The sequence below is a fragment of the Echiichthys vipera genome, assembly GCF_963691815.1.
Source record: "Echiichthys vipera genome assembly, chromosome: 23".
NCBI classification, from domain to species: domain Eukaryota; kingdom Metazoa; phylum Chordata; class Actinopteri; order Perciformes; family Trachinidae; genus Echiichthys; species Echiichthys vipera.
In genome coordinates, this window is record NC_139848.1 from 13,743,602 (window position 1) to 13,771,466 (window position 27,865).

The following is a 27,865-nucleotide window of genomic DNA, read 5'->3' on the forward strand; positions in this document are numbered from 1 at the left end:
TTGTTTTATCTAAAAACATGCATTTGCTCATTTATTCGTCTTAATATTTCCAATATTTGTAATTTTATATTTCATTTAAAAAATTGATTATTTGTTCCTCTTAATATTTCCAATTTTAAATTCATTATTTAATTTAAAAACTTATTTGGTGATTTATTCGTCTTAATATTTCAACCTTTTTGAAATTCTCTTTCCTCATTTGACCACCTTTTTCACTGACTCATCACGTTTTCCTCTTTCTATTGTAGATTCTATTGTTTTTGGACAGAAACACTTTTAGGTAAAAAAACAAAAACCAAAAAGTAAAAAAACACTTGAACGTCACATTTTTATTACAACGCTGGCGCTTCGCCTCAACGAACGCCGCCATTTTCCTCCTGGACGAAAACGCCGCGAACGTAAACGGGAACGCCGGTTGATGCCGCGCGGGTCTCTTTCCTCCGGTCTGTGGTGGCGCCGGTCTGAACCCCGACGATGAGCAGCAGCTTTTCAATCAAACGTGACGCAAAAAGGCGCAAAAACCCAAGAAGAAGTTTGTTTTCATCGTCCCGCGTGAAGCTTTTTTCGTGCACGATAAACGTACGAATACTGAGCGGACGACCTCCGAGCACCTTGAGTTTACACAACAGTGATGAAGACGACGAAGAGGAGGGAAGTCTGACACTCAGATATTAAATACATGCGCCAATGTGCCGTTAAAATGTAACAAAACAATATTTAAATGAGTGTAGGTGTTAATAAAATGATCAAATGTGACTTTAAATTAGATTTCTGTTTCAATTTGTGTTCATTTGTCTTTGAATTCAATTGATTTACTTTCTTTTCCCCATTATTGGTCACAATTTTTATTATTTTCTCCATTATTGGTTTTCTTTTTGACTTTACTTAAAGTATTTATTATTATGAATGTGTTTATTATGCAAACGAGGCTCATTAAAATAATCCAAAAGCAAATGGATTTTGTTTATTTATTCATTAATTGTAAATTGCCTGATTTAATTTAAGTATTTTTATTGATTGAAAATGATTTTTTTTAACATTTATTCATTTTTTTCAATTTATAAAATTGAAATAATGTTTAAATTGTTATGTATTCAGCACATTTTTACATATTTTAAAATGTTTTTTACATTTATTCTTTCGTTTAAATGCATTCATTTATTATTTTCTTTTACATTTATTTTTACATTACTTATTAGAATGACAGCACCTGTATTTGCATAATAATATGTAATGTAAAATAAATAAAGAAAGAAAATGCATGAATAAATAAAGACATTAAAAACTTAATACTTGTAAAAAAACATTTAAAATAAATTAAAAAATGTAAAGAACACAAAAATTAATGTAATTAAAAAAAGATCTCATACCTTCATCCATTAATAAATGCCCACATTTAATTTTTTATATTATTTTTGGTACACTTAATGTTTTAAATATTTTAAAATGTATTTTTACATTTATATGTATTTATTTATTTTCTTTTTACATCATTAATTCGAATGACAGCACCTGTATTTGCACAAGATGTAATGTAAAAAGGAATAAAGAAAATACAAAAATAAATAATAAATACATTAAAATAATTAATGGATTAAAAATACATTGTTAAAAAATGCAAAAAATAATGTAATAAAAATGAACTCATACCTGTATCAATTAATTAATGCCTACATATTATTTTTGGTACACTTAATGGCATGTTTATTGATGTATTTGTAAAATATTTTTAATTGTATTTTTACAGTTTTTCATTAATTTATATGTATTTATTTATTATTTTCTTTTGAAATTTCTTTTTACATTATTATTCGAATGACAGCACCTGTATTTGCATAATAAGATGTAATGTAAAAAGGAATAAATAAAGAAAATACATAAATAAATAAATAAATAAATACGTTAAAAACTTGATAGATGTAAAAAAAAACAAATTTAAAATAAATTCAAAAAATGTAAAGAAAATGAACTTATGCCTTTATAAATGAATGAATGCCTACATTTCCTTTTGAATATTATTTGTGGTACATTTAATGGCATATTTAATCATGTATGCATTGTTTTGGTTCTGCAGTGAGAGTAAAAAAAAAAAGCACGATTTCAAGTGATAACTGCGAGACATCAAACCGTGATGTAAGGCACCTTTTTACAAGTGCTACGCCCTTTCAAAATAAAGTGTCTGACTCATGCCCAAGTAGAGATTAAAAACAATAACGGTAACAACGAGGACTGGCCGGCTGACGTTACAGCACCAGGCTGGAGTCGTGTTCAAAATGAAAAAATAGAAAAACCCGATCGTATAAAACAAGACCCGGTTAAAACATGATCGTATAAAACAAGACCGGCTCCTTCTCTCGTCTTTTACAAAGTAACAGTCTTGGTATTTTTGCATACGAGCGGGCTCCAGAGATAAAAACGGTGATAAAAAAAGAAGCAACGGCTTTGACTTTAGTCACATAAATAAGAATATAAAAAGCAAAATCATCTCTGCGGTATGATACACGTCACAGCGTCGTTACGGATAAAAACGCGACTCTCGCCGTCGATAAATACGAGTTTCTCCTTTTTGCGATAAGTCGCATCGTTTCGCGGGAAATACACCGCCGCTGACTGAAAGTGGCGATCAGAAGTTCTTGAAGATCTCCAGGTCCTTGGGAGGCACGGGCGGGTCCTTCTTCCAGTCGTCCTCCGGGTAAACGTCGAAGTTAGACGTGTCGCCCTCGTGCGAGACTTTAGGGACGATGGGAGGCTGCGGAGACAAGAGAAACCATAGAAACTAGTTAACACCTGCTTCGTTGTTGTTCAAGACGCAGTAGAACCGAGAACCGAGTAAAACGCCACCTCTTTCACTTTTTTACAGGCAGAGGTCGTATTCAAGAGGCCACTTTATTAACTGTGACCTGAATGTGTGTTATCGTAACTTTCTCATAAGGCACCATTCATACAGGGTGTGTGACTAATACCAATCACTTACCTCATCAATTATAAGTCATTAATATGGATAATTAATAATAAAGTAAGACTATCATGGGGATGGATGTAGCCGCTGTGACGTCACCGGAGGCAAAATACCAAAATGTGATGCAAAATGAGTAAAAATAGATGCAAGTTACTAAAAATAGATGCAAAATAATGAAAAAAAATTGATGCCAAATGACTAAACATAGAAGCAAAATGACTAAAAATAGAAGCCAAATGACCTAAAATCGAAGCAAAATGACAAAAATGTGACACAAAATTACTAAAAAATAGATAAAAGATGACTAAAAATAGATGCCAAATAACTAAAATTAGATGCCAAATGACTTTAAATAGATGCAAAATGACAAAAATGTGACATAAAATGACTTAAAATAGAAGCATAATGATTAAAAATGTATGCAAAACCACTACAAAGGGGTGCAGAATCGGAAAAAGTTATTGTGGAGTCCCTCAAGGAACTAGTCTCTAGTTATTTCTCTATCAATGAAAACACACCTGGTGCCACAGTTCATGTGCTCAGTTTATATGTCAAGGTTTATTTTGTTTGATATGATGTAGACTGAATTTACGTCACATGGACGATGGTCTGAATTCAAACTTTTGTGTCTCACCTTCAGTTTCCTCAGAGGAACGGCCTCCCAGTCGATGATCTTGAACCACCGATGTTTCTTCACATCATCAGCTCCGTTCTGAAACAAAACAGCTTTTATTTTTAAAGAAACACCTTTGAAGAGTCCCATAAACACAAACAAAATGGAACAATGCTCACGAAAACTGAAAACAACAGAGCAGAATTAACCCGTCAGGTTGAATCAGCCACTTTTAACGATGACACAGTCGTTTAACAGCTGCTGGAGCTCTGATTGGCCAGACTCCTGCTAACACACGACAGCTGGCCAATCAGAGGTCCTGCTGCTGCTGTGTGTGTGGAACTTAAAGTGATCAGAGCCCAGGGTGTGTGTGTGTGTGTGTGTGTGTGTGTGTGTGTGTGTGTGTGTGTGTGTGTGTGTGTGTGTGTGTGTGTGTGTGTGTGTGTGTTGAGATGTAATGTGTGTGTGAGTATTAAAGCTACCAACAGTTCTGTGTTTTTCAAATGAAAACGACTCAGATGTTAGCAGGGAGCAGCAGGTTAGCACAGTGAGCTAATCAACAAGGTTATGAATATGAGATGCTAGCACTAGCTGAGTCGTTAGCTGTGCTACATTTGGAAATGGCGGCACAGAAACTATAAACAACATGACATGACTAAAAGAAAAACTAAAAGGGATACAAAATGACTAAAAATAGATAAAAAATGACTAAAAATAGATGAAGAATCACTACAAAGGGATGCAAAACATCTACAAGGGGATGCAAAATAACTAAAAAAAAGACACAGAATGACTAAACTAGATGTAAAATGACTACAAAGGGATGCAAAATGACTAAATTAGAAGAAAAATGACTAAACTAGATGCAAAATGACTACAAAGGGATGCAAAATGACTAAAACAGATGCAAAACCCCCACAAAGAGATGCACACTTACTAAAAGATGCAAAATGACCACAATGGGATGCAAAATGACTACAATGGGATGCACAATCACTACAAAGTGATGTAAAATGAATAAAATAGAAGCAAAATGACTAAACTAGATGCAAAATGACTACAAAGGGATGCAAAATGACTAAAAATAAATGTGAAAACACTACAAAGGGATGCACAATTACTGAAAAAAAGATGCAACGAGACTAAAAATGGATGAATAATGACGAAAAATAGATGCAAAAAGTCTACAAAAGGATGCAAAATGACTAAAAATAGGTGCAGAATGACCGCAACGGGATGCAAAGTAACTGAAGCCTGACGGTGCTCATCAGTACACGTGTAAAGAAGCATTTCAGTGTGTTAATGAGCGTTGCGTGGGCTCTGCAGAGGGATAATCAATATCATCTTGTCTGGGATTATGTGGATTTAATCAGTGGGCTCAGAGAAACAATCGCAGCTCCCACTGAGGAGGGACACAAATGTGTGTCCTAAGGCTGAACTGACATGAGACACTCCAGACCTGCTCCTGTGTTCTGCAGCGTGGCTGCTAAGGAGGCGTCGGGGGAGTTTCTTTAATCCCACCGTCATAATCGGGTGTCAGGGAAAATCATTCACTCTTTACTGAAGAAGACTCTGCACGTGAGGCAGTACGGGTGAATGTGAACCGAGGGAGGATTCACGTGAGGAGTAAAGCTACCGTTGAAATCTCAGAGAATACCCACTCTTTAAATTTAATACTTTAATCTCAGAGATTATCAAGTTTTTTCCTGTAAATTTAACACTTTAATCTCAGAATATTCAAGTTTTTTCTTGCAAATTTACCACTTTAATCTCAGAGAATCTTCCAGTTTTGCTCTTGTAAATTTAACACTTTAATCTCAGAGAATATTCAAGTTTTTTCCTGTAAATTTAACACTTTAATCTCAGAGATTATTCAAGTTATTTCTAGTAAATTTAACACTCTAATCTCAGAGATTATTCAAGTTTTTTCTTGGAAATGTACACCTTTAATCTCAGAGATTATGAGTTGTCAAGAGTCTCAGCTTTCCAGTCGGACCCAATTTTAGACTTTCAAGACTTTTTATAAACCCCAGTATTCAGGAAATCTTAAAATACTCAGGTGAAACACTCAACTTTATTTCTCGTAAATTCCCGACTTTAATCTGAGAGAATATTTCAACTTTTTTTTTGTACATTAGCGTATTTAATCTCAAATAATATTTAAATGTTTTCCTGTAAATTTATGATTTTTTTAATCTCAGAGATTATTCAAGTTTTTTCTCGTAAATTTGACACTTTAATCTCAGAATAGTCAAGTTTAATCTCAGAATAGTCAAGTTTAATTTCAGAATAGTCAAGTTTTGCTCTTGTTAATTTGACACTTTAATCTCAGAGAATATTCATGTTTTTTTCTTGGAAATTTGTCACTTTAATCTCAGAATAGTCAAGTTTTGCTCTTGTAAATTTAACACTTTAATCTAGTAATCTCTTGTATGTATGTTTTGTTATTGAACATTACCTACCCCTCCTCCAGCTCTGTAAAAAGACTGTTTATGGACCCCAGTATGCTGAAATCTGAAAATACCCTTTATCTAGAACAGGCACTGCAGGAGGAACACTGCACCATTTCTGGTCCTTTAAAGCCTTCAACGAGCCTTCTGTAAATGCGTCTCCCGTCCTGACTGCTGACCTCAAACTTACTCCTGAAGGGGTGAAACATGGGAGCCAGCCAGTCGAACCAACTCACCTTCATGTTGCCCAGCCGCCTGGCTCGGTCGATGACCAGAAACTTCTTGATGAGGTCTCTGGAGGGGGAAAAGACACGGAAAAGAGGCTGTCACAACGTTCTCCCAGCCAGCGCTGTCAGAAAATGACAAATGCCTCCTCTCCGAAGGTAGCCTGACAGCCCGTGAAAGGTGGCGAGGGCCGGCTCCCGTGAAATATTTTAATTGAAGGAAAGTTCTCGCACGCAGGAACTTTCTGAGACTACGGACGTGTGTGTGTGTGTGTGTGTGTGTGTGTGTGTGTGTGTGTGTGTGTGTGTGTGTGTGTGTGTGTGTGTGTGTGTGTGTGTGTGTGATGTGGACGCCTACGCGAGGGCCTTCTGATGGGATGTGATATCTGCCGACGAATGGAGATAAAAGGGTGTCGACGGGCGGCTGACAGCCAGAGTCTGGATATTTGCGGAATGAGCGTTCACTTTCTGATGGACGGAAGTGTGTGACGCGGGACTGTGCAAGAGTGATATAACGGTGGACATGTTGAAAAGCCTTCCGTCTGCGGGCTGCAGAAGAGACGGTTTAACGTGTGGAGGCGTCAGGCCTGATGGAGTGGTGCTTTCACACGCTGAAGCAGGGCTGTAAACTAACTTTTTACAGCCCTAACTAACTCATTACCGACTTATCAGAACTACAGGTAGGGCCGAACTGTTTCTGAGGGGAACTGTTTTCTACCCCGGTGACGTGGGGGGAGCTACTTCAGCGCGACGCACATTAAGGACACACACACACACACGGCGTCTTACTTGACATAGAAATCCAGATGGCGTGGGAACTCCAGTTTTCCGGCCAGAATCTTCTGATAGATTCCAAATGGATTGTCATCGAAGAAGGGCGGGTACCTGCACACACACACACGCACACGCACACGCACACACACACACACACACACACACAGTCAGAGTGTGCAGACTCCATCTGTACTCGAAAAAAACAGCATGATGCAACGGGCAGGTAATGGCGGTGAGAGGTTGCAAGCCCTCACCTGAGAGGGAAACACGTTACGCACTGTGATAACTTCCTGCTGCAGACAGAGCAGCCTTTGTTCAGCGTGTGTGTATCTCTACCACGTGCAGACCTGTCGCCGCTGAACGCTTCCCCAGCTCCCCTGTTTCTCCGGGCCTGGTCAAGTCATTACCCGCAAATTACATAATGGGACCGGCCTCTGAAAGGCATTACGCACGGAGCAGACGGGCGCGTAATCGCACCGGTTTGTCACACGCCGGTGAAAAGCTCCAGAGTCTGAGACTGTGGGTTTTGGGATGGATGGAGGGGAGGGGGGGGGGCGTCTGGGAGCCGGCTGTGCACCGCAGACGCCCAACTGGTGCTGTCATAGCTGGAGAATCTGGGTCAGTGTGGCGGGATGGGAAGACGACACGATGGGACCGTTTTACGACTTAAATGATGGTTTTACAGCAGAGGAAGCCACGACATATTAGGGTTGGTATTAAATGGACGGTAAAGGTGTTTAAACGATGTGATGTTCACCCTTTCAGGTCTGTTTAAGAGGAGATTTTATAGATTTACTCGACTAAAAGTTAGTTTGTTCAAGCTCGATGAGTTCTGACCGCGTCGACATCAGGTTATTAAACTGATGTTTGTGACAGAGTAAGAAGAGTAAGAAGTTATTTTCTTTTTTGTCGTAAATTTACGATTTTAATCTCAGAGAATATTTAAACTTTTTTGTCGTAAATTTACGATTTTAATCTCAGAGAATATTTAAACTTTTTTCTCGTAAATATACAACTTTAATCTCAGAGAATATTTAAACTTTTTTCTCGTAAATTTATGACTTTAATCTCAGAGAATATTTTAACTTTTTGTCGTAAATTTAAGATTTTAATCTCAAAGAATATTGAAACTTTTTTTGCAGTAAATTTCCGACTTTAATCTCAGAGAATATCCAGATATTGTTGAACATTTATGGCTTTAATTTTCAGAGATTATCCGAGTTTCTTCTTGTGAATTCCCAAATTTAATCTCAGATTATCAAAGTTTTTTAGGGGAAATTTACATCTCTTTTCTCAGATAACATTTAAACTTTTTCTCGTTAATTTATGTTTTTAATCTCAGATTATTTCAAATTTTTTCTTGTAAATTTACGTCTTTAATCACAGAATATTTAAACTTTTTTTCTCAAAAATGTACCCCTTTAATCTAAAAAATATAATTTATTTCTCATGAATTTACGAATACTGTTTTATTGTTAATTTACGACTTTAATCTCAGCAAACATCCCTGTTTTTTAGCCCAAATGTACAATTTTAATCTAAAAAAATGTTTTTCCTCATAAATTCACGACTTTAATCTCTGAGATTATCCAAGGGTTTCCTCATAAATTCACAATTTTAATCTCAGAGATTATCCAAGTTTTTCCTCATAAATTCCCGACTTTAATCTCAGATCATCCAAGTGTTTCCTCATAAATTCATGACTTTAATCTCAGATTATCCAAATTTTTCCTCTTAAATTCACAACTTTAATCTCAGAGATTATCCAAGTGTTTCCTCATAAATTCACAACTTTAATCTCAGAGATTATCCAAGTGTTCCTCATAAATTCACGACTTTAATATCAGATTATCCAAGTTTTTCCTCTTAAATTTACAATTTAATCTCAGAGATTATCCAATTTTTTCCTCATAAATTCACAAATTTTAATCTCAGAGATTATCCAAGTTTTTTCCTCATAAATTCACGACTTTAATCTCAGAGATTATCCAAGTATTCCTCATAAATTCACGACTTTGATCTCAGCGATTATCTCAGTTTTTCCTCATAAATTCACGACTTTAATCTCAGATTATCCAAGTTTTTTCTCATAAATTCACAACTTTAATCTCAGATTATCCAAGTTTTTCCTCTTAAATTCACAACTTTAATCTCAGAGATTATCCAAGTGTTTCCTCATAGATTCATGACTTAAATCTCAGATTATCCAAGTTTTTCCTCTTAAATTCACAACTTTAATCTCAAATTATCCAAGTTTTTCCTTTTAAATTCACAACTTTAATCTCAGAGATTATCCAAGTTTTTCCTCATGAATTCACAACTTTAATCTCAGAGATTATCCAAGTTTTTCAACATAAATTCAAGATCTTAATCTCAGAGATTATCCAAGTGTTTCCTCATAAATTCATGACTTTATTCTCAGAGATTATCCAAGTTTCTTCTTGTGAATTTACACAGGATGATTGTTTTCGGTTCAGAGCAGAAACCTGTCACTGAGGGCAGGATTATGGGGGGGAGATCATTTATTTTCCCTTCTGCTCCCACTTGGTGTCTTTTCAACTTGGCCCCAGAGGAGGACCATCGAGCGCCTGCAGACTTTTCAGATGCAGCCGCCACATTCTTGGATCGCAACCTGTGACGAACAATACGGCGGGATGAAGAGAGCTCTTTGTCTGAGGAGGTCTCACGGCAGAGTTTCTTCCCTGGACACGTCTGGTGCAGAGGACTTCAAAGCCTGCCCCAATGCATGCTGGGAGAAGGTCACATTCTTCACACTAATTGAAAGCCACGAAGCGTTTCCTCCCGTGATATGAATATTTTATAGTTATTCTTCATTTACAGTAAATGGTCAACAATTGATATAATTAACGTTGAAATTTCCCAGGTGATTACTCACATTAAGAACATTATTTACTAGTTTTAGTTTTCTGAAATATTAGGATTAAAATATGCAAATGAGGCATTATATAATGCTAACATAGAGAAATCTATGGACGCAGAGAGTGAAGTCAAAATAAATGTTTTTGTCTGAAAGTATGGAAGACTAAACCTGCCAAAATAAAAAATAGATGAATAAATAAATGTTTTAATAAATAAATAAATATGCCATTTAAATGTTAAATGTACTGTATTTGTTTTTACATTATTTATTATTTATTGCAATGACAGACCCTTGTGTTCATAATGAAGAAGAAATGTAAACATAAAAAATACATTTCTGATAATAATTTTGAAATGTAATAATAAATAAATATATGCACCATTAAAATGTGCAAACAATAATATTAACAATAAAAGTAGGCATTAATTCATTGATATGTTATAGAATAGATATTTCCGTTTACCTGTGTATTAATGACAATATTTATTTACTTTCCTATTTACCTTATTATTATTATTATTATTATTTATTTTTTCATTTGATTTTTGTATTTATTAAAAAAGGATTTAGTATTTTTTTCATTATTGAATATTTATGTAGATGACAGACACGTCCGTTGCACAATGAAGAAGAAATGCAAATAAAGAGAATACAGATTTTTTTAAAGAATAATTTAGAAATATAATAAATAAATAAATATGCCATTGAAATGTGCCAACAACAATATTAAAAATAAATGCAGGCATTAATGAATTTATATAATGTGACATAACTGAAATTTCTGTTTACCTGTGTATTAATGCCAATATTTATTAACTTTCCTATTTATTTATTTGTATTATTTATTTTTGCATTGAATTTTTGTACTTGTTTTAAATAATTTATTATTTTTTAGATGATTTATTATTGATTTAGATGACAGAAACTTCATTTGCGTAATGAATAACACATATAAATACAGAAATAAATAAAAACATGATAAAATGAATACATGCAAATATTAATAATAATTTAGAAAGTTTATAAAAATAATAGGATAAATTCAATAAATAAGAAGTGTTTTTAAAAGGTAGGGAAATGAATACAAAGGTTAATAAAAACTTTGCTAATTATAACAGAAATATCAATTTGTGTCACATTTTATGAGTTAATTAATGTCTATATTCAAATTTCATATTATTTTTGGTGCATTTTAAGGCGTATTTATGTATTCAAGTTTTATTTTGGCAGCTTCATATTTATTTCTGTAAATGTATGAGTTTAATCTCATAGAGATACAGATATATAGATATATTTGTATAGAGAATATATTAGGTTTTCTCTAAAATGTACCCTTTAATCAAAGAAAAAAAAATTTTTTCCTCTGGAAATTACACTTTTTTTATATTGTTAATTCATTGAAATTTACTTTATTAAATTTCCTATATTTTTTCTAAGTAATTTTTTCATTTATTTTTTGTATTTATAAAAATAAACATTTTTTACATTATTTAGATGAGATACTTCGTTTGCAAAATGAATAACACATGTAAACACAGAAATGACAGAAATAAATAAATAATAAATAATATAAATAATCATAATAAATAATGAAAATAACTATTTGGAATTCTAATAAAATTAAAAGGATATAATAAATAAATTGGAAATGTTTTAAATAGGCAGGTAAATCAATACAAATGTTAATAAAAAAAGACTAATATAGATGAAATATCAATTTACGTCCCATTTTCTGAATGAATGAATGTCTCCATTCATGTGTGATAATATTTTTTATAACATGCATTTAAAGGCATATTCATGTATTTCAGTTTTACTTTGGCAGCTCCAGTCCTCCATACGAAAAGGAGGTGGAAGAATGAAAACTGAAGAAGGGGGTTTCCACAGTGGACCACTGCTGACCTGGCGCCCCCTGCTGTTTAAAAACATCTTACCCAGCGAGCATTTCGAAGACCAGGATGCCCAGAGCCCACCAGTCCACCGCCCGCCCGTGACCTTTGCTCTGGATGACCTCGGGGGCAAGGTACTCGGGCGTGCCACACAGCGTCCAGGTCCTGCTCACACACACACACACACACAGAGAGACAGAGACAGAGAGAGAGAGAGAGAGAGAGAGAGAGAGAGAGAGAGAGAGAGAGAGAGAGAGAGAGAGAGAGAGAGAGAGAGAGAGAGAGAGAGAGAGAGAAAGAGAGACAGAGAGAGACAAAGACAGAGAGACAGAGAGAGACAGAGACAGACAGAGACAGAGACAGAGAGACAGCCAGAGAGAGACAGACAGAGACAGAGACAGACAGAGACAGAGAGAGAGAGACAGACAGAATGAGAGACAGAAATAGACAGACAGAGAGAGAGACAGACAGACAGACAGACAGAGTGACAGACAGACAGACACAGACAGAGAGAGAGAGAGAGAGGGAGAGAGGGAGAGAGACAGACAGACACATACACACACACAGTAAGGTTATTAAAAGACTACTTCTATTAATAATAATATTAAAAATGATGTAAAACAACAGCAAATAGACAAAAATTGACGACAAATAACCACAGAGAAGCAAAAATGTCAAATAAAGATGCAAAATGAACAGAAGCTAATGCAAAACAACTCAAATTAGACCCGGAGAAATGTAATCACGTCTATGTTTAGTCATTTCAAACCTCCTTGTGGTCATTTTGTTGTTAATTTGCGTCTTTTTGTAGATGTTTTGATTCTTTCTTTAGACGTTTTGGGGTTTTCGCCTCTCTGAACTCATTTTGCATCCCTTTGTTGTTGTTTCTGTCATGCTGCAACACCGATGCGCCCTTTTCCCCGTTTACCAAAACCAAACAAACTGATGGAATCGCGGAGAGAGAACTCTATGCTCAGTCCGTTTGAAACCTTGGACGTGGTTGTTGCCCGGTGATAACGGAGGGCGACAGGAAAAAGCACTATAAAAAGACAGTAAAATAAGATAAAATAGCAAAAAAGTGCGGAAAGGAGAGGGAGCAACTGTTGCTGGCTGCAGCTTAACACAGCGCCGGAACCGGAAAAGACACTCCACTGTTCCATACTGTCACTTAGTTCTTAAGGAAATGCTGCTACATTTTTAACACTGTTATCACTTATCGCTCCTTCTCACTTATTTAGTTTGTACTTATTTCATTTCAATCTGCTGCTAAACTGCACGCTGCGTATTGTTGTATATTGTATAAACCTACGCTTAACCACGACGTCTGTTGCACTCTGTCACACTTCATTGCTTGATTTATTTAACGTTAGCTTTATTTTGATTTGATTTATGTTTTTATGCTTATTGTTACTCTGACCCTTTCCAACCTTTGTATTGAAACTGTTGCAAAATTATTTCCCTCGGGATAAATAAAGCTTCTTGAATCTTGAATCTTGAAGTAAAGGGCTGGTTATTCGGCGCAGACTGACAGTGCAGCTGATTGACACGGTGTCTCTCTGTAAAAGCCACTCGTCCTCTGATGAAGAGCACTTGGCCCGCCGCCCGCCTTTCATCGCCTGTCACCGATATCACCTGGGTAATGACCTTTTTTCGGCCAGTTGCCATGGCGACGGTAATTTGTATGGAAATGATGTCGGCCCCCGTGGAGGCCGAGGAGGCTGCTGAAGTCAGCGGGAGGAGGAGGATGAAGAGGAGGAGGAGGAGGAGGAGGAGGAGGAGGAGGAGGAGAAGAAGAAGAAGAAGAAGGAGAAGAAGACGAAGAGCTGTTGTTCTGTCATCGTAAGCCAGCAGGGGGCGCCGTGGTAGCATTCGGGCTGCGGCAGCGCTCCATCACGTCCCGTACACGGCGAGTACAAGAGAGTTATTTTGCATCTTCAGAGTCTTTGTGCATCTATTTTTGGTCATTTTGCGTTTGTATGTTTGTTTTTTGTGGTGATTTTGCATCTATTTTTAGTCATTTTGCATCCTTTTGTGGTGTTTTGCATCTATTTTTAATCATTTTGCACCTTTTTGTGGGGGTTTTGCATCTATTTTTTTAGTCATTTTGCATCTTTTTGTGGTGGTTTTGCATCTTTTTTGAGTTGTGCACGTCCTCATTATGGTTTTGCAACTATTTCTGGTAATTGCATGTCTCTTTGTAGTCATTTTCCATTTATTTTAAGCCGTTTTCCATTTCTCCGTGTTCATTTTTCACTTCCTTTCGGCCGTTTTATGCCTCTTTTGTGCCTTTTTTTTAGTCATTTTGTGGACACGGCGAGTACAAGAGAACGCGAGGCAATTGTCTTCCCGCCACAGGAACTGTGCTGCCCTCCGTCTATATAAGTGGGTCCCTTCACATCACAGAGGGATCCACTCCATGTGCGCAGGAGAATGTTATCCGACTCCATTATGTTTACATGTCAGCTAGGGTCAGCGCTCCGGAGAAACACTGCAGCGGCGAGGCGTCTCTGCAGACATAAAGCCGTTCATCTTTTCAATTCTGCCGAGGTCGCTGGGAGGCCTCGCTCGCCGTATATCTAATTCAGACTAAATTACATCAGTGCGCCCTGCAGGGGAGCTGCTGCCGCTTCCTCGGGAGTTGTTGGGATTCCCTTAAAGTGTGAAAGCATCTCGAGGACATTCATTACTCTGCTGTCACACTCTGGACTTCCCTACGCCCGTGATTTACAGAGCGGGTCATGGATGAGGGCCGAACTCATTAACCACAGAGACACGATAAAGCGGCCAGAGATGGAAACAAGTTGCTCCACGAAACGTGTTTGATGACACCTAAAGTCAGGGATGAGGCGTGTCCATTTATACAAAGATGCGATTCAGGGACTTTTAATAATATTTGACGAGATCGGTTTGATCTGATCTGATAAGTCTGGCAAGAAAAGCGCATCCTCGCTATTGAAGAGGACACTTTAGCACACGTTTTGGCCCCTAGAGGACACTTAAAAATGCGATTTTGGCGCTTCAGCACACATTTAGGCTCCTGGAGGACACTTTAAAATGCGATTTTGGCACTTCAGCACACGTTTAAGCTCCTAGAAGGCACTTTAACATGCGATTTTGGCACTTTAGCGCGCATTTTGGCTCCTAGAGGGCACTTTAGCACATGTTTTAGCCCCTAGACTACACTTTAGCATGCGATTTTGGGACTTTAGCACGTGTTTTGGCCCCTAGGGCGCACTCACACTGTCCTTCCACACCTGGCCAAAACAGGATTTTCGGCTAAAGCCTAGTGCGTTTGACCAGTGTGAGTGCAACCGCTCCACGCATAGCTGCGGCCAGCTGGCCGTCAACAGCCCGTCTGAGAGAGGTGGGCTTTTGTAGAGCGCGCTTGCACATGTACGAGCACGAGCGTGCGCACGTGTACGAGCATGAGGCCTACTCCGGTTCTGATGTCATGTATGTGTGCCTGTTCGGACATAGAAAATAGAAGGACGGACCATGCGCGGACATTTAACAACAACAACAATGGCGTTGAAAGGTTCATGTTGGTGTGGTGTGGAAGTGGAGTGTTTACTGCAGATTTGGCCGATGAAAATATTCAAAAACAGTCGACAAGACGCACAAAAACTCTGAGGTCTATGGAAAGATTTGTAAACAAAGCGACGCATTGCTATGACGTCATCAATGTGTGTGACGTGTGACGTGTGATGTGTTATGACGTGATGACGTATGGACAGCAAGAAGCATTGGCTGAGGCCGGGGCAGTGTGAGTACAAACGGGCTGGCAAGCGGGGGGAGAGGGAGGGGGGACAGTACCCTAAAGCCCGGGGCGCGGTGCGGAAGGACAGTGTGAGTGCGCAGATATTTTAGCATGCATTTTGACACTTTAGCACGTGTTCCGGCTCTTAAAGGCCACATTAGCACACATTTTGGCTCCTAGAGGACACTTTAGCACACGTTTTTCAACAATTGCATCAGTAAGGGAATCACAAGTATTGTTGTTACTTTCTCAACACCAAGAGACCAAATGATAACCGGCGACTTTATCCATTAACTTTAATGTTGGCGTTAACCTTTAATCATCCCTTTGAGCCAACAGCAATGAAAATGTCCAACTGGAGAGACGACAAGATTCAGGAACTTCAGTCGTTAAAGAGGAACTATGATGCTTTTCCGTCTTTTCTGACCTATGAATGTAGTTATGTTTTATAGTCATGTTAAATAAAAGCAAAGGGTCAAATAATTAAGTATTTGCATTTAGGAGTGAGCAATAACGACCCTCTCGGTCCGCTGTGCTCAGCTCTGAACGCTAGGGTCTCGGTCGCTATCAGAGATTTCTCCAAATTTCTGAGTTTGGCCACTTTTATGCTGTTTTTCGGGAAATTAACCTGTTAAAGCGCACGTTAGCATGTTGCGCAGCTAACGTGGCTAGCTTCCATATGCAGTAGACAGTGTTTTCAGCTGCTGAGGTCGCTGATTCCGTATATGTTAAGGGGCGTAACATTTCCTGGTTCGCAGCATAAACAGTGTACCAATCACAACAGAGCGGACCAGCCGACCAAGCAGAGCACACTCGGCTCTGGGGGGGGGGGGGGTCGGAGCATGTAACCCTAGTGTAGCTGACCCGAAAAACACAAATATGACCCTGAAAACCAGCATAATAGGGCCTCTCTAGGGTTCGATGCCGAAATCATCAGACACACAGTCAGTTTTACCTTCCTCGTAATCACAGATGTACACTGATGTTATTTCAATCACCTGTCAGAAAGCTTCTTAGCGAAGCCAAAGTCCGTCAGGCGAATGTGTCCTTCGCTGTCCAGCAGGATGTTCTCAGGCTTCAAGTCACGGTACACGATTTCTTTGGAGTGAAGGTATTCGATGGCGCACACGATCTCAGAGGTATAGAAGAGGCCGGTGGCGTTGCTGAAGCGCCCGCGGCTGCGTAAGTAGCTGAACAGCTCCCCGCCCGGCACGTAGTCCATCAGCATGTAAAGGAAGCGCTCGTCGTGGTAGGTCCAAAACCTGAGAAGCAACAAAAAAAAAAAAAGGTTCACTCAATAATTGATAAATGCTGCCCCGCGTGTCCACCGGAGAGTAAAAGTGTTAAAGCACTCCCTGACGAGTTAAGGAAATCAGAACAAATAAGTCTGCGTTATCCCCCCTGTGAGCTCTGGAATTGTGTGCTACAACTATTTCGGCTGTGAGGGCACTTCAGAGGAATAAAAACAAGAGAGCACTGTCACCGATGAAGATGGAAGAGGCTCCGGTGTTTTCCAAAAGTGCTGGCTGCTGGCCACAAGGACGATTACCCACTCTTTCCCACAGTGCTATTTAATCTCCACACTTCCTGTAGCCTTTTCTGCTGACCTCCAGTCACGATTACTTACAAGAATACAGTCTTCAAAACCACAGGTCTTTTTTTACGATGCTTGGTTTACTTGGATCCTGACGTGCAAGAGATTAGTGCCCGACCGATGAATAAATCAATAAATAGACCAGACGAAATTTGTAGCATAAGCATTTAGCTAACTATTTCAACTGTTTGTTACTTTTAGCTAACTATTTTAACTGTTTCTCTTACTTTAGCTAACCATTACAACTGTTTATCTGTTACTATTAGCTAACTATTGCAGCTTTTTGTTACTTTAAGCTAACTATTTCAACTGTTTATCTGTTACTTTAAGCTAACTATTTCAGCTGTTTGTCTCTTTTAGCAAACTATTTCAACCGTTTGTGTAACTTTTAGCTAACTATATTAACAGTTCATCCGTTACTTTTAGCTAACTATTCATTTTATCTGTTACTTTTAGCTAACTATTCATTTTATCTTTTACTTTTAGCTAACTATTCATTTTATCTTTTACTTTTAGCTTACTATTTCAGCTGTTCTTCTATTTCTTTTAGCTAACTATTTCAACTGGTTATCTATTACTTTTAGCCAACTATCATAACAGTTTATCAGTTACTTTTAGCTATCTATTTCAATTGTTTATGTTACTTTAAGCTAACTATTTCGACGGGTTATCTGTTGGTTGGGAATCACTAGTTTAGACATATGACAAAACAAAAATGTCAACGATATGATAATAAACAGTGTCTCCATTTAAAGTTAGGCCGTTGGACGAATATAACGGCTTCTGGAGTGATGGTTTGGCCATTGATATGACTGTGTTTCTTAACGCGGCGCATAGAACTCTGTGAATGAAGGATTTATTTGGACCACACCAGAGTGGGTGATAGTTGGAAGACTTTAAACACTAACTAAGAAAGTTTTGGTGAGTTTTATTTAGCTTCTGTCCAGTTTAAGTAAGTAAGTAAGTTTTTACATAAACGTGTTTTTTTACCTAAACGTTTCATCACTACATGCTGTGAACCGCGCCACGCGGTTCACAGGCGGCGTGAACATTACAGGTGTGTCGTAGAGATCACAATGAAAGCAGAGTTCAAATGTTGTGTCTAGATGGTAACTCAGGATTTGCGAAATCTTGCAAAAACTTAGAGAGAGACTTGCTTCCCAACCACCTAACCTAACCTGTACCGTTTCAATGTCGATGCCTAACCGTAACCATCTCTAGAGACTTGGGTAACCATCTAGACACGACCTTTCGACCATGACCAATTTCAAAAAGGGCCATGGCCAAAAGTCACTCACACAGGTCATTTGGATCATTCCCATTCTTATTTAAAGTATAGACCCGTATTTGTAATTGTAACAAGCAGATACCAACATGTGTTTGAGACTCACAGTCGGATGAGGAAGGGGTGGTTGACCTCGGCCAGCACCTCCTTCTCGTTGTGGACGTGCTGCTCCTGCTTCAGTCTGATCACGTCGGGGATTTTCATCTGCTTCAGGGCGTAGAAGGCGCGGCTCTTCTTGTCCTTGACCAGGAAAACTCGGCCAAAGGTCCCTGTGCCTGAGGTGGTGGGGGTAGAGCAGAAGGTGAGGATTTACCACCGTGACAGGAATCAACACCAAGGGGACGCTCCATCTTGGTAAAGTTTGAGGTGCTGTGTTGAGCTACACTGATGTTCAAAGTTGTCATTCATCGATAATGCGTGCAAATACATATTCAGAGATCGGCAGGCACGGAACACGACAATAACACTGTGAATTCACCCGTCTGTCACAGCTTATCCCAGTCGGGGTCGCAGCTGACAATGTTATAGGGATTGACAGTAACCAATCTGAGAAAAATGCCACCAATTCTTGGCCTTGCGTGTAAAAGAACGCCCACGCAACTGAATCGATTCAAGCATGGTTTGGAAAAGTCTCACAAGATGGATAAAGGTTGAATGTGTAGAATGAGCTGAACAGCGGCATCTAGTGTCTCAAGATCGTCGTCGCAACAACGTCGTTTTGGTCAACGATTGTTCGGACACATGAGATGCGCAACTCCGCCAGCCTCCATTTTTAATTGCTAGCTAACTAGCTAAACGCTAAATAAACAAATATGATGATCAAATTTATGTTTTATCCACTCACTCTATAAACAGGAGTTTCAAATTTGTGTTATTAGCAAGCTAGCGTAGGCTAACTGGTTAGCCATTATTATTCAGCTCTATAGTTCTATAGTATCTATTTATTCCTGTATTCATGTATTAATTTCTGCATGTATTTATTTATTCAATTATACATTTATTTATGCATGTATTTATTTATTCATTTATAAATGTATTCATTTAATAACTAGCTAAACGCTAAATAAACAGATATGATGATCAAATGTATGTTTTATCCACTCACTCTATAAACAGAGGAGTTTCAACTTTGTGCAGATCATTTTCTGTAACGAGTGTAGTATAAAAGCATGCAATTAGCAAACTAGCGTTAGTTAACTTTTTAGCCGTTATTATTCAGCTAACTAGCCACTGGGTCCGCGGTCCCTCCAACTCATTACCAGCCACTAGGAGACTACTTTCGGTGGGAGCTAACTTGCTATACCTGGAGTAGTGTTGCCGCATTTAGTCGCCATAATTGATGGTGTGGAACGCAATGTTTTGGATCAATTCATCATTTTTACTTTTTCTAAACACTTCAACACATTACTATCAGTGTTTCTGCTATATTCACGTCCTGTTTTTATTATTTTTGAACCTACAGTTTTGCCTTTTATTATGTAAATATTTGTCTGAATTTTGCTTTCTGTTGCGTTACCCAATGGCATAGGGTTTGTCGGATCAAAATGAACATAGATGAAACTGTCAATTAGATTTTTTTGGAGGAAAAGTCCAGTCTGCCGGCAGTGGTTTACAACGCTTTAACATTAAAAAGTGTTTGCACACAGACAAAAAGCCCCAGAAAACACCTCATGGCATCAGACTCGATGATCCAGCGTCAGTGCGCGTGATGAGACGATGACAGGCTGTTATTATCATGTTATCATGAGCCTGGGAGAGCTTCCAATCCATCTGCCTCCGGGCAGCTCAGGAACGTTTCAGGCGAGTTGCGACAGACAGAGAATGGCTCTCTGTCGCCCTGAGCTCCGTGCTGCTGTTAAATACCAGGACGAGCGTCCGGTGTTGACAGCGCGTGGTCCAACAGTCCGCCGCTCTGACTCATGATTCCTGATGAAATGCGGGCTGTCTCGTTCCGCTGCTTTAATAACAATCAACCTTTGTCTCAGGTCTGCTGCTGTTGTCATAGCAACACAGAAACAGACAGACTAAAAATAACTGAAAGTATATGCAAGACCAGCACAAAAAGATACATGACTAAAAATAGATGCAGAATTACCACAAAAAGATTAAAAATGACTTAAATAGATGCAAGACCAGCACAAAATAATGCACAATGACCAAAAAAAGATACAAAACCACCACAAAAAGATGCAAACTGACTAAAAATAGATGCAAAACCACCACAAAAAATGCAAAATGACTAAAAATAGATGCAAAACCACCACAAAAAGATGCAAAATGACTAAAAATAGATGCAAAACAACCGCAAAAAGATGCAAAATGACTAAAAATAGATGGAAAACCACAACAAAAAGATGCAAAATGACTGAAAATAGATGTAATACCACCACATAAAGATGCATAAAGACTAAAAATAGATGCAAAACACCACAAAAAGATGCAAAATAACTAAAATAAATGCAAAACCAACACAAAAAGATGCAAAATGACTAAAAATAGATGCAAAACCAACACAAAAAGATGCAAAACCACCATAAAAAGATGCAAAATGACTAAAAGTTAATTAAGCCATTGTTTGCAGTGCACTTTACATGGAAGTGTTATTTCTTTTTGCTGTTAATGTACACTTAATATAAATAAATTAATCAATTAATAAATAATATTAAGATAACATTTAGATCTGTGTTAATGTCTAAATGGCTAAATGTTGATGTGAAGCCCGACGCCTTCACTCACACAAACAGGTTTACGCTTCATTCTTTCAGCAGTGAGATCGGATCAGTATCAGGTATCAGCTGCAGCTCAGCCCACGTATCAGTATCTGTCTGGATCAGTGCATCTCTAGTATTTATTTATTCATCTATTTATTCACTTCTCCATGTATTTATTTATTTATTGATCCTCAAGTCATGTTTAACCCTCTATAGATCCTGTATTTATTTACTCCTGTATTTATTTACACCTTTATTGATATATGTATGTTTTTATTTATTTATTTCCGCATGAATTTATTCATTCCTGTATTTATGCATTTATTTCTATATTTATTTATACATTTATTGATCCTTGAGTCATATTAAACCCTCCGTAGGTCCTGTATTTATTTATTTATTTCTGTATTTATTTATACAGTTATTTATTCATGCATGCATTTATTTATTCATTTATATGTTTATTTTTATATTTATTTATGCATTTATTTCTATATTTATTAATGCATTTATTGATCCTCGAGTCATATTAAACCCTCCGTAGGTCCTGTATTTATTTATTTATTTCTGTATTTATTTATACAGTTATTTATTCATGCATGCATTTATTTATTCATTTATATGTTTATTTTTATATTTATTTATGCATTTATTTCTATATTTATTAATGCATTTATTGATCCTCGAGTCATATTAAACCCTCCGTAGGTCCTGTATTTATTTATTTATTTCTGTATTTATTTATACAGTTATTTATTCATGCATGCATTTATTTATTCATTTATATGTTTATTTTTATATTTATTTATGCATTTATTTCTATACATATTTATGCATTTATTGATCCTCGAGTCATATTAAACCCTCCGTAGGTCCTGTATTTATTTCTTTATTCCTGTATTTATTAATTCATTTATTTATTTCTTAATTGCTACATTTATTTATTAATGCATGTATTTATCTATTTATTAATGCATGTATTTATCCATTTATTTATTTATGTATGCATGTATTTATTAATTGATACATTTATTAATTCCTGTATTGATCATCGAGTCATGTTTAACCCTCCATAGCTCCTGTTATTATGAATTGGTTTATTCCTGTATTTATTTACCCATTTTTACATTTGCTTATTTCTGCACTTATTTCTTTATTCAGTTATCCATTTGCTCATTTCTGCGCGGGTTCATTTATTCACGAACAGAGCCGACATGGACCCGCTCCGGTTCTGACGCTCTGACACTATTTGTTCTGGCGGGTTCTGTTTCAGGGGGTGGAACCGTTTCCTCGGCTCAACTTCAAATTAGAATAATGCATGAAAATCAACCTCTCCGCTGCACGAGGCCTGCGCCGCGTGTGACGTCAGAAGCTCCGCTGCTTCTCTGGTAGTTTCTCAAGCTGCCGACTGTTGGAGTGGTCCAAGAACCGTGCGTTTGATTCCAGAGAGTACCGTACTGTCGCTTAAAACTGGGTTGTCCCCGACTCTCCCACCTGCTGTTTCTGGGCTTTAGGAAAACAAGTGGACTGAAACTTTGATGAGTTCCACATTAATATGATGTTGGAGACATTGATGATGAATTTACCTGATATTCCCTGGGTCGTACAAGTCAGGGGTGCCATTTTGCATCTATTTTTACTTGTTTTGTATCGTCTTTAGTATATCTGAGCCTCTTTGTGGTCATTTCTCAATCTGTTTTAATCATTTTGCATCAATTATTAGTTGTTTTGTATCTTTTTATAGTATCTTTAAAAATCTTTGTGGTCATTTTTCAATCATTTTGCATCTACTTTTGGTTGTTTGGTATCCTTTTGTAGTATCTTTGAGCCTCTGTGGTCATTTTTCAACCTATTTGAATCATTTTGCATCTATTTGTGGTTGTCTTGTATCTTTGGGCCTCTTTGTGGTCATTTTTCAATCATTTTTAAGTATTTCAAAGATATTTTTAGTTGATTTGTGTTTCTATACTGCCATTTGGCATCTATTTTTACTTGTTTTGTATCGTTTGTAGAATCTTTGAGCCTCTTTGTGGTAATTTTTCAATCTATTTGAATCATTTTGCATCTATTTTTAGTTGTCTTGTATCGTTTTGTAGTATTGTTGGGCCTCTTTGTGGTTATTTTTCAATCATTTTGCATCTATTTTTGGTTGTTTGGTATCCTTTTGTAGTATCTTTGAGCCTCTGTGGTAATTTTTCAACATTTTGAATCATTTTGCATCTATTATTTGTTGTTTGGTAACGTTTTGTAGTGTCTTTGAGCCTCTGTGGTCATTTTTCAATCATTTTGCATCTATTTTTAGGAGTTTTGTATCTTTATATAGTATCCTTGGGCCTCTTTGTGGTCATTTTTCAACCTATTTTTATTAGTTCAAGGATATTTTTAATGGATTTGTGTTTCTATACAGCCATTTTGCATCTATTTTTAGTTATTTTGTATCGTTTTGTAGTACCTTGGGGCCTCTTTGTGGTCATTTTTCATGTCCATGGAGTCCTTTTGTGTCTGTTGGTGGTTGTTTCACATCTTCCTGATGTCTTGCATCTAATTTTAGTCATGTTATTTGCTTTCCTGCAGTGGTGAACTGGTGACAATAACTTTGGACAGACGTGGATGTCAGCTGCGGCTCGACTGGCCCCCGGGGGCGAACAACCGTGACGCAGTAACCCCGGTTCGTACACTTCCGCAGCTCGTTCGGGAGGTTAAAAGCCGTGGGTTTGGTCCATTTTTGACACATGACCATAGCGCCTGGTGCACTTTGGGAAAGAAAAAATGTGGAAGAGCTGCTCTCGGCGACATCAGCCAGTGACACATAAAGGACAAAAACAAAAAGACAGATATCTGTGGATGTGAGCTGTGTTTGGCGGTGCAGGCCGATCAGAGAAGGCCAGACGGCGAAGGAAGCGATGGCGCCGTTCTCATTAATAGCAACGGTTTGATTCTGCAGGCAGGTGACGAGCGTTGTGATTTACCGTCTGCTGTATTTATGGGAGGCATTTAACAGAATGATGCGCATTTAGCTGGACTCTGAGCTCCACGCCCGTCGGGGAGGCGCGCGGCACCGGAAAACGCCGTCACCGAGCACGCGGGCCGCTCGCATAAATCCAATTTTCCGAGCCATTTTGCCTGATGAGAGGGATTTACCGCCCAAAAGTAATCAGCTGAAGCTCGTCATCTGCCTGCTGCTTCGTTAATTGTCACTGAAATCACGAGAAAACTCTCCTGCTCCATGACATATCCTCCTCCTGTCAGATCACCGACCCCTCCACGTATTCACTATCAGAATGTCCCAGTGTTTACTCACTACATAAAAGTGGATTAACTGGGTCACACTACACGTGTTACTGAATCAATATCCTATCGAATCATGACTTTCTTGACAATACTCAAAGTCCCTATTTCAAATGTTTATCTGTTACTTTTAGCCACAGTGAAAGAACAAGATGTTCTTATAGGAAAAGGTTTCACGGTGGTGTGAGGTGTTTTTGAGAGAGCGTCATTTTGCATCTTTTTGTGGTGATTTTGCATCTATTTTTGATCATTTTGCATCTTTTTGTGGTGGTTTTGCATCTATTTTTGATCATTTTGCATCTTTTTGTGGTGGTTTTGCATCTAAATTTAGTCATTTTGCATCTTTTTGTGCTGGTTTTGCATCTATTTTTAGTCATTTTGCATCTTTTTGTAGCCATTTTGCATCTTTTTTAGTCATTTTGCTTTTCTTTGCGATGGTTTTGCATTTGTTTTTAGTCATTTTGCATCTTTTTGTGGTGGTTCTGCATCTACTTTAAAGGCATTTTGCATCTTTTTGTTGTGGTTTTAAACTTATTTTTATTCGTTTTGCATATTTTTGTAGTGGTTTTGCATCTATTTTTAATCATTTTACATCTTTTTGTGGTGATTTTCCATCTATTTTCAGCCATAATGCATCTTTTAGTGGTGGTTTTGCATCTATTTTCAGTCATTTTGCATCTTTCAGTGGTGGTTTTGCATCTATTTTTAATCATTTTACATCTTTTTGTGGTGATTTTCCATCTATTTTTAGTCATTTTGCATCTTTTTGTGGTGCTTTTGCATCTATTTTTATTTTGCTTCTCTTTAGAGATGCAAAGCCACCACAAAAAGATACAAAACAAAACTAGATGCAAAACTAATGCATAACTGATCTGTTTCATGTTTCAGATCAGTGGATATTACCTGTGTGAAATGTTCAGAAGAGATTATTGAACAGCAGCTCAGCCTCGAGGCTTCACCCTGAACTCTGTGTCATTGTTTCGCTTCAGTCATTGAGAAAAGACTTCATTCATACAGTGTGAATGAAGAGTCGACTCCCTGTGATTCATGATGTTGCAGTGACTCATCTGGACAAGTCAAACGCAGTGTCTGCCTCCCTGAAGGGCGGGACGCTGCCTGAACATGGAGCAACCTTGACATTACTCACTTTATTCACTGCTGCTGCTGCTGCGTCTCATAACTCAACACATTATGACAAAAACGGAAAAACACAACACATTATTTCTCAACTATGACTCCAGAAATCTGCCGTTATATCCTTTGGAATATCACTGATATTGTTGAAAGGGTCATGTTAACGCACTAACATCAGCTAAGTTAGCTCTGGGCCGATTAATTGATTAATAGTCAACTACTGATGATGTCACCTTGTTAAATGTGAGCACTTCCTGGTTCCTCTCCTCCGTAACGGTAAACTGACTTGAGATATTCGAGGCCATCATCTCCACATTATTTACCGTTTTAGAAACCGAACATATTCTTTGTACGCATACAAACACTGGAGGACCCAGGACGTTTCCCTGAGGGACCCCACAGCTTCTTATTAAAACATAAAACAAGAACGCTGAGCCAAAATCTGATCCTCTAACGGAGTGAAGATCTTCTGACGCACATGTTTTCACATTTTAGAGACAAAACGTCTTTTTTCAACATAAACAAACCTGAATAGAAACATCAGAGGACCCAGAATTAAAGGTAAAACAAAACAACTGAGCTGAAATCTGATCCTTTAACATACTGAGTATCTTTGAGACATTTGAGGACGTCTTCCTCTTTAAGTGTTCCTTTCAAAGTAAACAAACCGTAACAGAAATAACTGAGGCTGAAACAATTAACCGAGTGACTCGATTACAAACATTTGTTTGATTTGTTTAATTCCCATCTTGCGCGTACTGCGGCTTGTTCTGCGCAGGGATCATTGTTCTACACGGACGTTTTTTACGGATGCACACCACTGCATCCGGAGAAAGCAGAGAAAGTGTTTGGGATCATTTCACGCTTAAAGAGAAGCCAAAAAGGTGCAACGTGTCCACTGCAAACTAAGACCGTTATACCACAACAGCACGACATTAATGATTCAGCGTCTGAGCAAAAAGCAGCCTGGTGTTACATCTTTTTGTGGTTTGGCATCTATTTTTAGGCATTCTGGGTTTTGTTGTGGTTTTGTATCTATTTTTAGTCATTTTGAATCTGTTTTTAGTGATTTTGCATCTGTTTTTGGTGATTTTGCATCTGTTTTTGATGATTTTGCATCTGTTTTTAGTGATTTTGCATCTGTTTTTAGTAATTTTGCATCTGTTTTTAGTCAATTTGCATCTTTTTGTGGTGGTTTTGCATCTGTTTTTAGTCATTTTGCATCTGTTTTTAGTCATTTTGCATCTTTTTTTGGTGGTTTTGCATCTGTTTTTGGTGATTTTGCATCTGTTTTTAGTCATTTTGCATCTTTTTGTGGTGGTTTTACATCTATTTTTAGTCATTTAGCATCTTTTTGTGATGGTTTTTTATCTATTTTAGTCATTTTACATGTGTTTAGTCATTTTGTATCTTTTTGTGGTAGTTTTGCATCTATTTTTAGTCATTTTGCATCCTTTTGGGGTGGTTTTGCATCTATATTTAGTCATTTTGCATCTTTTTGTGGTAGTTTTGCATCTATTTTTAGTCATTTTGTATGTTTTTGTGGAGGTTATGCATCTATTTTTAGTCATTTTGTATGTTTTTGTGGTATTTTGCGCCTATTTTTAGTCATTTTGTATGTTTTTGTGGTAGTTTTGCATCTATTTTTAGTCATTTTGTATGTTTTTGCTTCTATTTTTAGTCATTTTGCATCTTATAATGCATATTATCACAGGGAAAATACCCTATGTATAGACCATTAGGTGTAGCCCAGTTTTAACACTCATTCCTGTAGAACTGAGGTTCAGTACACTCACCTGCTGTACTGTATCATCATCATCATTATTATTATTGTTATTATTATTATTATTATAGGAGTAAATACTCACCCACAGTGGCCACAGTCTCCAGCTCCTCCAGACAGTATATCCGGTTGTTAGCAGCTGTTTCTCCGGCTGAACCTCCGCCGGTACTCCCTTTACTTTTGCTCTCTTTCACCGGGTCTCTCTCGCTGTTGTAGACCGGCTCTTTAGCTCTGGAGGCGGCCATGTTCGCCTCTAATGGTGGGGTCTATTTGTGTTGATTTGGAGTGGAATCCAGCGGGTCAACGCGGTAACCGTCGCTCATTGCTGCAGCTTCCCTTCACTTCATCGTCTCTTTCCGCCCGTTTCTCCGCTTCTTCCTCCCCGGGACACGGAGCCGAACTCCCCGGCCGTGTCTGCGGTAACACGTGGAGCGAATTACAACACGACAAATGAACCGACACACACAAAGAACACGCAAACGGACACACAACAACACACGTCAGCCAGCGGCTCCTCTGTGTG

The 27,865-nt window shown here is 37.8% G+C and overlaps 1 protein-coding gene across 1 annotated transcript; it reads right to left on the reverse strand.

The window, feature by feature from the left end:
- Positions 1-1,906: 1,906 nt before the first annotated feature.
- On the reverse strand, positions 1,907-27,865 carry prkx (protein kinase X-linked). Its single transcript, XM_083938054.1, has 8 exons — positions 27,428-27,865; positions 18,533-18,701; positions 16,546-16,809; positions 11,836-11,955; positions 7,036-7,131; positions 6,259-6,316; positions 3,594-3,671; positions 1,907-2,749 (listed from the first exon to the last, which is right to left on the reverse strand). Exons 1-8 carry the CDS (start codon positions 27,585-27,587, stop codon positions 2,624-2,626), a joined length of 1,071 nt encoding a protein of 356 aa, XP_083794180.1. The 5' UTR covers positions 27,588-27,865; the 3' UTR covers positions 1,907-2,623.